The sequence below is a fragment of the Strongylocentrotus purpuratus genome, unplaced genomic scaffold (genome assembly GCF_000002235.5).
Source record: "Strongylocentrotus purpuratus isolate Spur 01 unplaced genomic scaffold, Spur_5.0 spur5_scaffold_20, whole genome shotgun sequence".
NCBI classification, from domain to species: domain Eukaryota; kingdom Metazoa; phylum Echinodermata; class Echinoidea; order Camarodonta; family Strongylocentrotidae; genus Strongylocentrotus; species Strongylocentrotus purpuratus.
In genome coordinates this window covers 40,039,782-40,058,149 of record NW_022145606.1, presented here as the reverse complement: position 1 = coordinate 40,058,149, position 18,368 = coordinate 40,039,782, and the positions used below count along the sequence as shown (strand labels likewise).

At 40.4% G+C, this 18,368-nt stretch overlaps 1 protein-coding gene across 1 annotated transcript; it reads left to right on the top strand.

Annotated features, from left to right (window-relative positions):
• The first annotated feature begins 391 nt into the window (after nt 1–391).
• LOC105440534 lies at nt 392–4,274 on the top strand. The gene is made up of 4 exons (XM_030993941.1): nt 392–1,981; nt 2,566–3,101; nt 3,441–3,480; nt 3,735–4,274. Exons 1-4 carry the CDS (start codon nt 530–532, stop codon nt 4,272–4,274), a joined length of 2,568 nt encoding a protein of 855 aa, XP_030849801.1. The 5' UTR covers nt 392–529.
• The last annotated feature ends 14,094 nt before the right edge of the window (nt 4,275–18,368 follow it).

The following is an 18,368-nucleotide window of genomic DNA, read 5'->3' as shown; positions in this document are numbered from 1 at the left end:
ACAGTTGCCAATATCGATTATGAAGTATCAGTTTATCACTGGGTCTTCTACCTGGATCGATTTATCAATTAAATCCCCATTGAATGCCCCCACTGAATCCCAATTCAATACCAATTGGTAATTTGGAGTAGCCTACATGGAAAGTGAAACAATGGGTACATATTAGAACCAATTGGCAAATGGTCCCGATTGCCGCCAATTTGCAATTCGTCCCTATTAAAACCAATTGCCAGTAGGTTTCAATGGGGACCATGCAATTGCCAATTAGTTTCATTAGGTACCCATTGTTTCACTTTCCATGTACTCCAAATTGCCAATTGGTATTCAATTTGGATTCAATGGGGACATTCAATGGGTATTTAATTGAATTTTCGTCTTGGTTATCATTCCAGGTATCTACAATAAGAAGATCTCGGCATCATTGACTGTTGAGCGATGTCGCGAAAAGTTGGAGAATAAGTACCGAAAACAATTGTGCAAAATTCAATTGAAACCGTGGGATCAAAGCAATTATGCTGAGCTTGAAGATATGCACACGGCTGTTACAATGGTGAAGAAGGACGCTAACGGACAAGACACGAAAAAGAAGGAAATACTCAAGGGTTCTGAAATATTTTCAACGAAAGTAAACGGAGAACTGCCAGCTCGAATCCTCATTTCGGCCCCCGCTGGGAGGGGGAAGACCACGGCTGTCGCTAAGATGGCTCACGATTGGGTTCACAGAAAAAAGGGGTCAGCCTTAGAAGACCTGCCACTTCTGTTTGTTGTGAAATTCCGAAACACAAATCGGCTTACATCGATCGGAGAAGCTATACAAACCCAGCTTTTGAGTGATGTTGATGATCTCACACCAGAGGGTCTGGAGAGTTTCATTAGACAGAATCAGAGCATCTGTCACATCATACTAGACGGCCTAGATGAGTATGCCGGTATCTCTTCTTTAGAACGAAGCTCGGAGAGCAATATTTTCAGTGTCATCCGCTGGGAGGAATTTCCTGAGTGCCGAGTCCTTGTAACAACACGCCCTCACCTAGAAAACATCTTCAATCAAGATGAACTTCCAAGGGTATACACAAAGATGTGGATAGAAGGATTCTCACGAGATAGCTCACGTGAGTACATCGACAAGTTCTTTGCTTCGACTTCGAATAATTATAGCAGACATGGTCATGGTCTAAAGGTTTACCTTGATGAACAACCGCTCATTAATGAACTTGTTAAAACACCTCTATTTTGTCTCATGGTCTGTCATTTATGGAGCGAAGGGCTTTTAAACACTGAAATTGCAACTCAAACAGAATTATTAGACAGCGTGAATGTTTTTTTGATGCACCATGCAAACGTCCGATCAAAGTCAACGGTAAAAATCACACGCAAAAAGTTGAGGAAAACCATTTGTCAATTAGGCAAAGTGGCCCTTAATGGTTTGCTCGACAATGCTAAAAAACTAGTCTTCACGCCTGATGATTTCCGTAAACTTCCCGCAATCCTTGAAAGAGCATGTGAGCTTGGGATAGTATCCAAGACGACTGTTTCATTAACACGCCTTCCCCAGTCCAACGAGACCACTTCCACTACCATTGAGTTTTATCACAAACTCGCACAAGAACACTCGGCTGGGACATTTCTCGCTGATCAAACAAACCACTTTCTGCTGCGCTTGAAGTTATCTAAGTTAGACAGAGTACTGCTCAAGATCAAAGCAAACATCGGCGACTATGAGAATCTCATCCGATTTGCTGCTGGTACGGACAACAACCTATGTATACGAATAATGGAGAAGGTCCTTGCAAACAGCTTTGTGGATGAGAGCGAGCGATATCGCATTCTCCTTGACTGCTCATCAGAGACCAAGGGTACCGAAGGAAATGTGTCTTCGTTGGTTCAAAGATGTGTGAATGCACAATGTATTGTTCTAAGGGCACCGACTGTCTACACCGTCGTTGGGATGCAAAATCTTCCAAAGCAACTAAAACGTGAGGTATGTACATATTTTTTTTTATTTTTTAGCAGATGTTTCTGCATTTATTGATAAATAAACATTCAAATAACAATAATAGTATATAATATAATTGATTTACATAAATACACACATAAAAATGTATAATTGAAAGCTTGAAAGTATGGAGTTAAGTACATGTACAACTAATCAAGACAAATGCAGAGGCCAACTATCATAAGCAAGAATGCTTGAGTCGATAGCAGCCGATAACAATAGTTATTTCAGAAAGACTGTATAAAATGTTAATTTCTTTGCCATAACCGGGACCATAACTTAAAATCAAAAGATCAATATATTTGTTTGTTGCTTTCGTTTATTATATATTTATAATTACTGACATCGGAGAAAATAAAGTTGTTTAAAAATCACTGATGAATGTAACAAAGTAGGGGAAAAGATTTTCCATTTGTTACTAAATATTTTAAGACAAAATAAGACCGCTGTCTCGATTGTCCTAATATTTACTACAAAAAGCAAGAGATCATCGAATTAACGTTATTTTCTTCTTTATTCAATATGTCTTTAATTCTCTCCTTTTTCAACTCTCTCTCTCTAAACGCCAGGTAAAGACAGTAAAGTTCAAGGGGTGTACTTTAACAACCGACGTGACGAGTGGACTATGGTCCTGCCTCAAATCATTTTCGATGCTACATACTCTCACCATCTCAGACTCCTCTCTCAGTTTTCCTACATCTCCTCCGGAGCTTCCATCATTTACAAAGTTATCCGGCGAGAGAGTGAATTCACTCTGCTACGAAGGTGTGCTCTTATCGGTACCTGATGTGAGAGATATTGATGTATTTATCGATGCTGCAGAGACGAGCAACACCTTTCAGATTACCGCTGCCTCCAGGCCTATGGGTCAGGCCAGGGCTAGGGATGAACAGTTATTCGTTCATATCAAACTACACGCATGGCCAGCACTCACCACGGACAGGAAGATTGATTCAGGAGATTCAATTGGAGGGCTAAGTCTTCTATTTGAAGACCAAACCAAAAAACAACAGCGGCTGCATGTGTCCGGGATGAAGGGGAGAGACGAAGAAGCCTTGGTTGACATGTTTGTCAAGACTAAACAACTAACGTACTTAAATTCGGAGTAAGTAGATGTAGATGTAGATCTTAGTTTATGGACAGATCTTTGTGTCATGATTGTAGCTGTTTAAGACGACATGAACACAGATTAATATATTAACATTTTATTATTTGGATATTCTTACTATTATTGATATCGGCATTATCATGATTACATTTCTTATTATAATTACCATTATTATAACAAGAAAATTATCATTACTGCTATAGTTAATACTATTTTCATTTACCTATGTAAAGAGTGGATGTACAATTCACTTGTTTTCTTTATTCATAATATTATTTCCCAAGACTTGCTTGAATCACTTTCTGGCCCTCATTCCTTTTACAACATTTTATGTAGGAGTCGAGGTGGTTCTCTAAAGAAAACGCAAGCCATCCATGTGAGTATACTTTTGTTATATGTGTACATGCATTTCGCTTTGAATTATTGAATAAAGGTATATCCTCTGAATGGAACTATTAAAGGAAATTGCAACATAGTTGCATTGCTTTTTTATGAAAGAATTCATTCAAGCCTTGTATTGTCAGCTTCACTGATATGGAATTCTATAATGATATTTCCACGCGTTTAGTCTCAATATCACAATCGATGCATAAACACGTGACAAGTTCGTCTGATTTCATTTCATTTCAGAATACTAGGCTTCAGATACAGCACTGCCAGCTATCTACTGAGATGACCGAGAAGTTGTGGTCTTGTCTCAGATCCTTCACCTCACTGAAACAGCTCAGCATCTCAGGCTCCTCTCTAAGTTTCCCGCCATCTCCTCCAGAGCTTCCATTCGTCACAGAACTATCAGCCGAGAGAATGACGTCACAAGGTTACGAAGGAGTGCTCTCATTGATACCTGGTGTGAGAGAGATCGATGTCTCAATCGATGTTGCAAAGACGAGCAACACTTTGCAGATCACCTCCACTTCCAGGCCCATGGGTCAGACCAGGCCTAGGGATGAAGAGTTCTTTGTTCATATCAAACTACACGCCTGGCCAGTACTCACCACCGACAGAAAGATTGATTCAGGAGAGTCAATTGGAGGGCTTAGTCTTCTATTTGAGGACCAAACCAAAAACCGACAGCGGCTGCATGTGTCCGGGATGAAGGGGAGAGACGAAGAAACCTTGGTTGACATGTTTGTCAAGACTAAACAACTAACGTACTTAAATTCGGAGTAAGTAGATGTAGATCTAGATCTTAGTTTATGTACAGATCTTTGTGTTCATGTACCGTACCTTGTTAAGACGACATGAACACAAAATGATATATTACCATTTTATTTTTTGGATATTCCTATTATTATTGATATCATTATCATGATTATATTTGTTTCTTATCATTACTACTATTATAACATGATTATTGTCATTACTAATAGTATAGTTGTTTCATTTGCCTCTGTAAAGAGGGGATGTATAATTCACTTGCTTTCTTTATTAATAATATAATTTCCCAAGACTTTCTTGAAACACGTTCTGTACCTCATTCTTTTTTAAACATTCTATGTAGGAGTGAAGGTGGTTCTCTAAACGAAAAGTACGCCGTCCAGGTGAGTATACTTTTGTTATACGTGTACATGCATTTCGCTATGAATTATTGAAGAAAAGGATATCCTCTGAATGGAACTATTAAAGTAAATTGCAACACAGTTGCATTTTTTTAAAATAAAATAATTCAATCAAGCTTTGTATTGTCAGCATTACTGATATGGAATTCTATTATCTCCACGATTTTTGGTCTCAATACCTTAATCGATGCATATACACGTGACACGTTCGTCCGTTTGCATTTCATTGCAGAATACTAGGTTTCAGATACAGCACTGCCAGCTATCTAAGGAGATGACCGAGAAGTTGTGGTCCTGCCTCAGATCCTTCACCTCACTGAACCATCTCACCATCTCAGACTCCTCTCTCAGTTACTCTCCATCTCCTCCAGAGCTTCCATCCGTCACAAAGCTATCAGCCGAGAGCGTGACGTCACAAAGCTATGCAGGTCTGCTCTCATCGCTTCCTGGCTTGAGACGTATCGATATCACTATCGATGATGCAGAGAGAGACATACCTCAGATCACGGATTGTCTCCGTCGGACCGGAGGACAGCAGCTAACACACATCGAGCTAACAGCACCAGACTCACTCCCACCAGAGAAGAAGTGTGTATCAAGTGAGACGATGACAGGACTGGGTCTTCTGATAAGAGAACAAACCAAGAACCTACAATGGCTCTGTCTGTCTATAGTGAAGGGAACAGACGAAGAAGACTTGGTTGAACTCGTCGAGTCTTGCAAACATGTGAAGACGATACATCATCTAATGTGAGTTTATTGTACAAACCTTTAGTCGGTGAATAATATTAAAAATCATAATGTTGGTAGCCCCAGTAATAATGATGATTGATAATAATAATGATAACATTAATAATTAATAGTTATAATACCTGTAATAACCACTGATGATAACCTGATTGTATTGCTAACAGTATCAAACGTCTTGAACTTTAGATGGTGTTTTTGCTTTAGTTTACAATGGGCAATTTACACCTAGCCTCAAACATAGGGCGCTTAATTTGTATTTGTTGGCATTTATTTAAATATATCTGTTTGATAGGATGTTTACTATTGATTTGATAACTTCGTTCTTGGTTTGAAGAAAAGATTGAGAGTCTATCCGCTGGAACGTAGCAAAATCGCAGAACTCTTCTTCATGGCATTGTATATATGTAGATGAGTCGTGAATTTATCAAAGCTAGCAAAGGATCTGGATGCCATTATGTTTTATGTGTATCATTTGCACGAACAAATGCGCCGGACATGTACCCAAATAACCTCTTAACGTTCATCTTGCTGTCTTGCATGAGTTCAGCTGTTTTTTCTTCCTGTTCATCATATAAGGCCCTACTCTTTTTCTGATTTATTTCAACGACCTTCTAAATTGCTCAAGAAATTGTAATGATTGTTTGAAGGGGAATTGACCACTCTTCTCTACCGGAAAAACCTTGTCTTGATTTAGTACAAATAACTGAGAATCTCATATTTAATCAATGGTGTGTTGTCAATAATATAATTATCAACATTAAAGGTAAAGTTGAGTTCTGGTCATGCGATTGCAGTGTGAAAGAAACGTTGTGGAATAGATCAGAAAGGTTGATCATCTAGCATATAAGTATTGGTGTGTACTGCAAGGTTCTTGAATCATCAAAATGATAATAAATTTGGCCCAGTCTTGGTAAAGTTACAAGCACTGTACATAGAAAGGGTGATATGGGACTACACGAACATGTGGCATAAAAATCCGTTCCGATCTCCATGATGTTACATGCCATATGTAAATTATTAAGGCATTTGAAGAGCCATGCTTTTCAGTAAACATTTATTCTCTGATGTTCTTCCACACTTGCATAATACAATAATAACGCTCACAAATTATTGTTCACCTCTTCCCAGAACTCAACCTTCTCTTTAAGAAAAAATAGCTTTATGAGTATGAAGCCAAAACGCATGTCTGTTAATGTCGACGGGTCAGTCTATATAAACGATAATTTTAAGAAAGAAGTAGGCCTATATGTTGCTTCGTTCGTTGGGATTCATATTAATGTATGTATTTCCTCCAGGCGCGGATCCAGGGGGGGGGGGCGAGCGGGCCTTGGCCCCCCCCCCCCGGCAAAAAAAAAAAAAAAAAAAAAAAAAGAGAAGAAAGGAAAAGAAGGGAAAGGGAAAGAGGAGAGAAAGGGAAAGAAAGAAGAGGAAGAAGAAAAGAAAAGGGGGAAGAAGGAGATCGGGGGGGGGCGAAAGGGCCTTTCCTACCAGGCTGTTGCCCCACCCCCCCAATCAAAAAAATAATAGAGAAGGAAGGAAAGGGAAAGAAAAAAGGAAAATAGGAGACACTGGCGTACTGATAGAGGGGGGAGGGGGGGGGGCTTGGGGGAAATCAAATTCAAACGTGTTTTATTTCTAATTCCATAATTGTGGATTACAAATAATGCTGAAATTACATAATTTCGGAGATTTTTCCTCACTTTTTAGTAAATTATACTTTTGTATGCGTTTGTTGGAAAATGACAAATTCCTAAATTTACAGCCAGGCAAGAAATACGATTCTTGAGATTCCTACATGTCAGGGACCGAGGAACGGCGGGAATCGGGAGCCTCAAGCCCCCCCCCCCCCCCCACACTTTGACAAAAAAAGTATATTATTCCACCTAGGGCCCTAAGGTGGGCCCTTCGATGCTCGTCTGACGGTTATTTAATGCCTAAAACCCCTGATTTTGGGGGGCTCCGCCCCCTGGATCCCACGCCAAATAGTGTCCTGCCAGTGACACAAAATAATAAGGATTATAACAAAATGCTCATCTGACCGTAAATAAACGCCTAAAACCCCTGAGCTTCCGGGGCTCTGCCCCCTGGATTCCACCTTGGGCCCTAAGACGGGCCCTTCGATGCTCAGTTGACGGTAATTTAATGCCTAAAACCCCTGATTTTGGGGGGCTTTGTCCCCTTGACCCCACGCCTAAGTGTCCTGCCAGTGTGACAATATAAGGATTATAAAAAATGCTCATCTGACCGTAATTAAACGCCTACAAACCCCGAGCTTCCGGGGGCTCCACCGCCTCGACCCCACCAGGGGCCCTAAGGCGGGCCCCTGAATGCTTGTCTGACCGTAATTATTGCCTTAAACGTCTGAGATTCCGGGGTCGGACAAGGTATCAAAATGTGTTAATCTGACCGCAGGCGCGTAGCCAGGGGGGCGGTGGGGGCGGTACCCAAACAATCACCGCCCACCCCCCCCCCCCCCCACCTAAAAAAAAGAGGAGAGAAAAGGAAGAGGACGTAGAAAGAAAAAGGAGCAGACAAAGAACATCAAAGAACATACAATTCAGACAAAGATTAGTGTAGAGAACGATACAACGCATCGTCTTCTTTCTCTAATAATTTAATGAAACGTAAAAGCCCCCGCGCTTCGCGCGGGAGGGGGGAAACTGAACTCAGACGAGGATTAAGCATGGAGAACGGTACAACGAATCGTCTTGTTTCTCTAATGATTTAAAGAAATGTAAAAGCTTCCGCGCTTCGCGCAGGAGGGGGGGGGGTAGGACTGAATGTAGACAAGAATTAAGAGTCGAGAACGGTACAACGAATCGTCTTCTTTCTCTAATGATTTAATGAATCGTAAAAGCTTCCGCGCTATGCGCGGGAGGGGGGGGGGTAACTGAATTCAGACGAGGATTATTTTCGAGAACGGTACAACGAATCGTCTTCTTTCTCTAATAATTTAATGGAACGTCAAAGCTTCCGCGCATCGCGCAGGAGGGGTTGGGGGGTTGGGACTACATTTAGGCAAGAATTAAGAGTCGAGAACGGTACAACGTATCGTCTTCTTTCACTAATGATTTAACGAATCGTAAAAGCTTCCGCGCGGCCGGGGGGGGGGGGGGGACTGAATTCAGACGAGGATTAAGAGTCGAGAAATGAATCGTAAAAGCTTCCGCGCTTTGCGCGGGAGGGGGAAAACTGAATTCAGACGAGGGTTAAGAGTCGAGAAATGTACAATGAATCGTCTTGTTTCTCTAATTATTTAATGAAACGTAAAAGCTTCCGCGCTTCGCGCGGGAGGGAGTCCCGTATTCAGACGAGGATTAAGAGTCGAGAACTGTACAACGAATCGTCTTCTTTCTCTAATGATTTAATGAATCGTAAAAGCTTCCGCGCTTCGCGCAGGAAGGGCCGGGGGGGGGGGCGGTGAAAATGAATTCAGACGAGGATTATTTTCGAGAACGGTACAACGAATAGTCTTCTTTTTCTAATGATTTAATAAATCGTAAAAGCTTCCGCGCTTCGCGCGGGAGGGGGGAAACTGAATTCAAACGAGGATTAAGAGTCGAGAAATGTACAACGAATCGTCTTGTTTCTCTAATGATTTAATGAAACGTAAAAGCTTCCGCGCTTCACGCGGGAGGGGGTAACCCGTATTCAGACGAGGATTAAGAGTCGAGAACTGCACAACGAATCGTCTTCTTTCTGCTTTCGCGCTTCGCGCAGGAAGGGCCGGGGGGGGGGGCGGTGAAAATGAATTCAGACGAGGATTATTTTCGAGAACGGTACAACGAATAGTCTTCTTTCTCTAATGATTTAATGAATCGTAAAAGCTTCCGCGCTTCGCGCGGGAGGGGGAAAACTGAATTCAGACGAGGATTAAGAGTCAAGAAATGTACAACGAATCGTCTTGTTTCTCTAATGATTTAATGAATCGTAAAAGCTACCGCGCTTCGCGCGGGAGGGGTAAAACTGAATTCAGACGAGGATTAAGAGTCTAGAAATGTACAACCAATCGTCTTGTTTCTCTAATGATTTAATGAAACGTAAAAGCTTCCGCGCTTCGCGCAGGAGGGGCCGGGGGGCGGTGAAAATGAATTCAGACGAGGATTATTTTCGAGAACGGTACAACGAATAGTCTTCTTTCTCTAATGATTTAATGAATCGTAAAAGCTTCCGCGCTTTGCGCGGGAGGGGGAAAACTGAATTCAGACGAGGATTAAGAGTCGAGAAAATATGTACAACGAAGCGTCTTGTTTCTCTAATGATTTATCGAATCGTAAAAACTTCCGCGTTTCGCGCGGGAGGGGGAAAACTGAATTCAGACGAGGATTAAGAGTCGAGAAATGTACAACGAATCGTCTTGTTTCTCTAATGATTTAATGAAACGTAAAAGCTTCCGCGCTTCGCGCGGGAGGGGGTAACCCGTATTCAGACGAGGATTAAGAGTCGAGAACTGTACAACGAGTCGTCTTCTTTCTGCTTCCGCGCTTCGCGCAGGAGGGGCCGGGGCGGTGAAAATGAATTCAGACGAGGATTATTTTCGAGAACGGTACAACGAATAGTCTTCTTTCTCTAATGATTTAATGAATCGTAAAAGCTTCCGCGCTTCGCGCGGGAGGGGGGAAAACTGAATTCAGACGAGGATTAAGAGTCTAGAAATGTACAACGAATCGTCTTGTTTCTCTAATGATTTAATGAAACGTAAAAGCTTCCGCGCTTCGCGCGGAAGGGGGTAACCCGTATTCAGACGAGGATTAAGAGTCGAGAACTGTACAACGAATCGTCTTCTTTCTCTAATGATTTAATGAATCGTAAAAGCTTCCGCGCTTCGCGCAGGAGGGGCCGGGGGGGGGGCGGTAAGAATGAATTCAGACGAGGATTTTTTTCGAGAACGGTACAACGAATAGTCTTCTTTCTCTAATGATTTAATGAATCGTAAAAGCTTCCGCGCTTTGCGCGGGAGGGGGAAAACTGAATTCAGACGAGGATTAAGAGTCGAGAAAATATGTACAACGATGCGTCTTGTTTCTCTAATGATTTATCGAATCGTAAAAGCTTCCGCGCTTCGCGCGGGAAGGGGAAAACTGAATTCAGACGATGATTAAGAGTCGAGAAATGTACAACGAATCGTCTTGTTTCTCTAATGATTTAATGAAACGTAAAAGCTTCCGCGCTTCGCGCGGGAGGGGGTAACCCGTATTCAGACGAGGATTAAGAGTCGAGAACTGTACAACGAATCGTCTTCTTTCTCTAATGATTTAATGAATCGTAAAAGCTTCCGCGCTTCGCGCAGGAGGGGCCGGGGGGGGGGCGGTGAAAATGAATTCAGACGAGGATTAAGAGTCGAGAAAATATGTACAACGATGCGTCTTGTTTCTCTAATGATTTATCGAATCGTAAAAGCTTCCGCGCTTCGCGCGGGAAGGGGAAAACTGAATTCAGACGATGATTAAGAGTCGAGAAATGTACAACGAATCGTCTTGTTTCTCTAATGATTTAATGAAACGTAAAAGCTTCCGCGCTTCGCGCGGGAGGGGGTAACCCGTATTCAGACGAGGATTAAGAGTCGAGAACTGTACAACGAATCGTCTTCTTTCTCTAATGATTTAATGAATCGTAAAAGCTTCCGCGCTTCGCGCAGGAGGGGCCGGGGGGGGGGGGGGCGGTGAAAATGAATTCAGACGAGGATTATTTTCGAGAACGGTACAACGAATAGTCTTCTTTCTCTAATGATTTAATGAATCGTTAAAGCTTCCGCGCTTCGCGCGGGAGGGGGAAAACTGAATTCAGACGAGGATTAAGAGTCGAGAAAATATGTACAACGAATCGTCTTGTTTCTCTAATGATTTAATGAATCGTAAAAGCTTCCGCGCTTCGCGCGGTAGGGGGAAAACTGAATTCAGACGAGGATTAAGAGTCGAGAAATGTACAACGAATCGTCTTGTTTCTCTAATGATTTAATGAAACCTAAAAGCTTCCGCGCTTCGCGCGGGAGGGGGGAACCTGTATTCAGACGAGGATTAAGAGTCGAGAACTGTACAACAAACCTTCTTGTTTCTCTAATTATTTAATGAAACGTAAAAGCTTCCGCGCTTCGCGCGGGAGGGGTAAACCTGAATTCAGACGAGGATTATTTTCGAGAACGGTACTATGAATCGTCTTCTTTCTCTAATAATTTAATGAAACGTCAAAGCTATCGCGTTTCGAGGAGGGGGGAGGGGGAAACTCGCCCCTCACTGCACCCCCCCCGCATTACGTCACTGCTGGTCACCATTACGTTCCAATTTTTGGCTCGCATAATTTCAAATTTGGGCCCCCCCCCCTAAGAAATCCTGGATCCGCGCCTGATTTCCTCTGCATAGAAGTTGGAAATATGTACGGAGTGCGACATTTTGTTCTTATCAGGTTATTTCTGTTACTACATCATTCATTTATCAAAACATAAAGGCGTATATCACATAGTCTTTGAGTGTATGAATGCATATTTTGTTGGAAGCGTAAATCATGTGTTATGCAAACACATCCCGAATGAACTTATTAGAAAGGAAAAATTGGCACTTATCAGAAGGAAAAATGGTATAAGTTAAACAGGGAAATGGGCATCTGTCAAAGTAAAATGGTCACTTATTAGTTCCAAAAGGGGCATTTCTCATATCTAGAAATCGGCACTCATTAGGAATGATAAGGGGCATTTCTTAGAAAGGAATGAGCACTTGTTAGAAAGGAAAATGGAAACGTGCCTCAGTAACAGGAGAACTTATCGCACCTGAAAAGTTGAATTTATTACTAAAGATAATTGGCATTTCGTCAAAGCAAAAGGGTCACCTATCAGGTTAGAATAGGAATATTTATCAGAGTGATAAGAGCATTTATGAGAAGGAAAAGTTGCACCTATTAAAAATAAAAGGGGGAATTAGCTGTATAAAAAGAAAAAAAGAAAGGGCACTTAAAACAAAATAAGGGGCTCTTTTGGAATACTCGAAAAAAGGACCATATGCCCCCCCCCCCCCGCTTTCCCTCCAGCTGGCTCGCCGCCTATGTTGCCTGTTTTAATACAATTTTGTTCAAGTATATTATTTATAAGATTTACACCTCGTGGTAGATTTGTCGACGCACCCGTACGTGATCGCAGAAAAAATAGGGCGCTCAAGCTAGGAACCGAAGACTGAATTTGGTACTGTGCGCGCCCTACATGTATTTATGTTGTCATTTATTTCTTCATACTTCATACCGTTACCTCAAACAATGGCATGTCAATTATTTTCGGGTTGATTTTATACATTCCAGTTCTACACGAATAATATTCAGGTGATCGATACACTTTAAACCAGACATGCACTCACCTACAAATGTGTGCAATTAATACCTTCTTTCCATTCCTCTTTTCTACCAATTTACACTTCATTTATATATTCCAGGCTTCTTGGCTGTGGTACAAACGCAGACGGTAGACTAAGCCTTCACATCACTGGTCTTCACAAGTCAGAGAAGTCACTCAGGGTGATTGCCTTGCATGTAAGTTACTTACTAAGTATATCGATTGCTACACGGGTTCTGGGACAATTACCCCTGGACAATCACCCCTGGCCAATTACCAACGGGACAATTAATCCCCAAGGACAATTACCCCCCTCAAAATTAATCTCTCGGACAATCACCCCCTCCCCAGGACAATTACCCCCGACAAAATTAAAACCGAATTATTATCACGGTGAACTTTAAAGGTGGTAATTTTCCAAAGGGGGGGGGGGATTTATCATACGGGCTAATTTCAGAAGTAGGGGTTATTGTCCTAGAGGGTAATTTTTCGGGTTGTAATTGTCCTCCGGGGGATGTTGTCCTTGGGGGGTAATTTTCCGGGGGTGATTGTTCAGGGGGTGATTATCCTGATACGGAATGCAAGTAAATCTTTAAACGGTGTAACATAAATGTATTTAAATGTATATCATGTGTATATCGTGGTTGTAAAATTATAATAGCATCCTTTTTAATGTTATATTATATTGGAGGTAGGTGCTGCATGCACGCATGTAAACTACAATATTATAAGATTATGCTTCCGATGACCCTACATTTACAAAAGATTGACAATAAAATTGAAATTAACATAAAAACAAACCGTGAATTGCCGGTATGTTCAGGGCCATCCACCAACCCACCGCTCCGTCATATCATGCAATAAAGAGACAGGTTGCCTGTGTACATGAAAATATAAGCCATTCGCAGATCAAAATTTAATGTATGTAATACAAAGAGATTGATCTTTTGGCCATATTTATTTATATCATCTTTACCGTTTTATTTTAAAGCAGGCTTTCCTCTTCAGTATAAAAAAGATTGCTATCCCTGAGCGCCCTGCACAATAAAAAAACGCATATAATATATGTGTCGACCTGATTAACTCATAAATAGCATACTAAACAGATATAAGGAAAATATAGATTAATAAGATAAGAAAGATATAATATTATGAATTCAAAATATTGTTAACTGTCACTAAGTTTGAACATATAGTATAATCAAAACATTCAGTCGGTACATTATTAAATTGTCCAATTACTGATTACAGCCGTTGAAAACAAAATGAGGTAATACACAGGAGAATATTAGATGGGGATAGATTGAGGAAAAGCAAATAAAACTGGTAAAGATAGAGCGAAAGAGGAGAAGAGAGAAAGAGAGGAAGAGGGAGGGGGAGGGAGAACAATGTACGTGGGTATAACATTAAACATGAGTCAGCTATAACGGATGCCTCTAGAAAAGTGTACATGTACGCTACAGAATACACGGGGGGATGAAAGAGATCAGAGAAGGAGATAGAAAGAAAGGAAGAAATAGGCAGCGAGACATTTGAGTGATGGGACTTAATCTGCTCGGCATTTAAGTGATTCCATTGTTTCGTACGGAAATCCATTACTATATTTTGTCTGAGTTACGCAGGCAAATGTTGCTGTCTGACTTGTTAATTTTGCATATAATTTCCGAACGGGAATAGCTGATCGGTTGATTTTAATCAAGAAACATCTTAACATTGTGAGGGAGCTATACAAAATAAAGAGTGTATTATTAACAATTTCATAACTTCAGACTCGATTTCAACCGCGACAACGATCACTAAATATTGTAGGATCGCATATGCTTCCAATATGTTCATTTGAACCAAATTCATTACCCCATACCAAAACTTTGTATTACCTTTAACAATACTATATTTTGCCTGAGTTACGCAGGCGAATGTTGCTGTCTGACTTGTTACTTTTGCATACTTATTTTTGGTGAGGTTTTTTGGTCCAAGAGTAAGAAGAAATTATGCATAGGATTAGGAATGCTTTGCAGATTTTGCTGATTATATGAGCTTTAGGGTGTGGTAGTGGATGTTTGTGGAGTCATTGTACCTTGGGCCTTCATCACAGCAAAATTAAAAAGTCAACACATTATTGTGCGCCCTTTTCGGCGCGTTTGAAAAAGCTCGGTTTGTATGATGGATGTCACTAATTCACTTATGTGATAATACAGATTTTGTATTCATGGAAGTGTTTGGAATGTGAATTTTACAATCGTATCGAATAAACGGGCGGCTCTTAGTCGTGGGGCAAGCAATAACTAATGATATTTTACAGTGTAAAAGTGTGTTTAATGTGTTTAGTATGTACGTAAGGTTCCAGCGCTGGGATAAGGTTTTAAAGGGGTGAATGGATTAGGAAAAATTTGAAGTAGTTATAAAAAAGAACACTCGTTTCCTAAAGGGAAGAGGGCAGTGATATTTTTAAAGGACAGGTATAGCACTAATTTAATATAATATTTTTTTGTTTTTGTCTTCTGAATTTTAATGTCAACTTAATATACCAAGGTTCCTTCCTTTAAATTCTACCCATTTCCAATATGTGTTGTTTATTATGTGGCTATTTTAAACATATAGATTACTTTCTAATTCCAGGATGATGGTCAACTCCTTGTAGAGAAATGCCAGCTATCTACCGAGATAACCGAGAAGTTGTGGTCCTGTCTTATATCATTCACCTCACTGAACCATCTCACCATCTCAGACTCCTCCCTCAGTTTCCCTCCATCTCCTCCTGAGCTTCTATCGGTCACAAAGCTATCAACCAAGAGAGTGACGTCACAAAGCTATGAAGGTCTGCTCTCATCGCTCCCTGGCTTGAGAGATATCGATATCACTATCGATAATGCAGAGAGAGACATACCTCAGATCACGGCTGTTCTTCGTCGGACCGGAGGACAGCAGCTCACACACATCGAGCTTACAGCACCGGACTCACTACCATCAGAGAAGAAGAGTGTATCGAGAGAGACGATGAGAGGACTGGGTGTACTGATCAGAGAACAAACCAAGAACCTGCAGCGGCTAGATCTGTCCTGGGTGAAGTGCACATACGAAGCAGACTTGGTTTACCTTATCGAGTGCTGCAGACGGGTGAAGACGATGTCAGTGGTTAAGTAGGTTCTTGTTCAAATCTAGTATGAAATAGATTAGAATCCTACTAGATGATTCTATTCAGTTACTCTGCAGTAGTAAAGCATAATGATACGAATGCGTGAAGAGATGCGAAGGTAAAACGTGGATGTAATTTCCAAGTCTTTGACTGAAATTTAGGATGGGTTTTGTTTGATTATCGCTCTCAATTGTTATTTTAGAATTTTAAGTAGACTAGCAATGAATAAAATTTGAATGCCTGTATTGAAAATCCAAAATTGTAATAGGTCTATGCAGTTGAATGTATTATTAATGTTATGTACCGTCGGAAGCTAAATTAATGTAAGACCATGTCCCGGGGTCCATGTTGACTTAAAATACAAACCATATCCTTATAAAAATAATAAAATATATCATTATCATGAATTATTATTATTATTATAATTATTACGATTAGACTATCATAGCATTCTAGACCATAATTCGACTTATAATTAGTGAATTTTCGTAGATTTAACTATGCCAAACTAGGGGAAATTACTAGTTTTCATGATTCCTCCCCCCCCCCCCCCGCCGGAGGTTGATTCATCATCTAAAATTAATTTCGATTTTAAATATCTTCGGGCCCGTAGCCAGAGTTTGATGTTTCTGTTTTTGTTTTGTTTGTTGTTGTTGTTGTTGTTGTTGTTGTTGTTGTTTTTTTGTTTTGTTTTGTTTTTTTTTTTGGGGGGGGGGGGGCACATAGACCTAGATCTACATTGATCGACGTCCTGAGGAGGGGTCTAACAAAGTTCAACCAAGCCCCCCCCCCCCCCCCCCGTGGCTACGTGCCTGAATATCTTTGAAAATATATTTTTTATTAAAGGCTGAATCACTTTGGGCTTAAAACTGATGCTCGTGAGCTGTTTCATCGAATCAAATTTAAGCTAGAATAGATTTTGATGAATTTTAGGTTAAATGTAAAGGGCTCTGTGATCAAGGCTAGTCTAGTCGATGTTAGGTCAATCAACCACAAAATTGCGTCGCTAAACTACTGCAAGAGAGGTCCTGAAAAGGTAAGTAAATTCTATTTTCTTCTAAAATATTCATTCTGTTGATAACAAATTGTTATTTTGGTAGAAGGAAAGTATTCTTCTCATTTTTAACCGAACGATATTTGACATAAATATCAATACTAGTAATAATAGGGTCTAGCATTCCCCAACTTCTGAGCTAAGAATAAGATGGACGAATTGCACCGGTTCATGCATTTCCGTCCCATTCATATACATCCATGCATGTCCAACTCTACTTGTCTAACGACATTGAATATTTGGTTATGACAGGTCTGAATTCATTAAGAAATATAGTTTATTCTTGCGTTTGATGACAAAATAAGTCCACCACGGCTTTAGAAATCATCGCGTTAAATGGTCGCCGATAAAAAGTCTAGTACGTAGGCCTATAATTGTAGGTTAAGGCTCAGTTTCCAAATCTACTTTGTTATTTGCCGGTAGGCAGTGCACTGTTAAAACAAGTATTAAAAAACTGCGGGTTAAAAAATTGTTGATTAAAAACCGCTCAACTATGGTTAAAAATGTAGTGTTGATTAAAATTTACTTTTAATCTTGCGTTGGTTAAAAAACAGTGTTGATCAAAATTATTCCTTTTAACCCATGTTGGTTTAAGTCTAAGTCGTTGGCAAAAATTTTAACCCAGCATGGATTAAAAACAAAATTCCGACAGTAATGATAGCCCCCTTCCGGTTAAAGTTTAATCAATGTTGATTAAAGTACTGGTCACGTGACCCAACGGAACGATATCGAAGCGCGTAGCTAGCGATCGCTCGACATACAAATAAAGTACATGCATGCAAAGTACATGCAGTTTACGCGTGCGACAAAATTAACAATGGAGGTTGTCGCGAGGACCTGAGAAATGGGGGTTTGGACGGTCTTATCTCCGTGTTTTCAGGTAAGAATTTTTTTTAATATTATCATCATCAATTCTAAGATTGTAAGGAAGAAGTGAAATAAGGTTCTTGCTCAAATCAAAAACGAATTGTGTCCCCTAGGCTGTACGTAGCTTAACCAATAAGTAACATTTTACTTGCACCGTGCACCTGGCTTACGTAAGCACACACACACTCGTCAGTCTGCAAGAATCTTCAACCGTGAAGGAGGCAGACCCAATTAAAAAAGGAGAAGTGTAGGCCTATTACGGATCACCTACCCAAATTACATGCATGAATAATAATCTTATTTTTTAAATATAATTGTTTCTAATTGTTTAAAGCAATTAAATATAAAATAAGATGTCATCATCAAGTGAAACGTCTTCATGCATGCAATTTGGGTAGGTCATCCGTTACACTTACTGGCTGAGCTACAACCTACGGGCCGGGACACAAACCGTCTTTAATTTGAGCAAAAACCTTATTTCACTTCTTCCTTCCAATCTTAGCATTGATGATAATCATATCAAACAATTTTTTACCTGCAAACACGAGGATAAGACCTCCAAACCCCCGTAAGTTTAACCAAC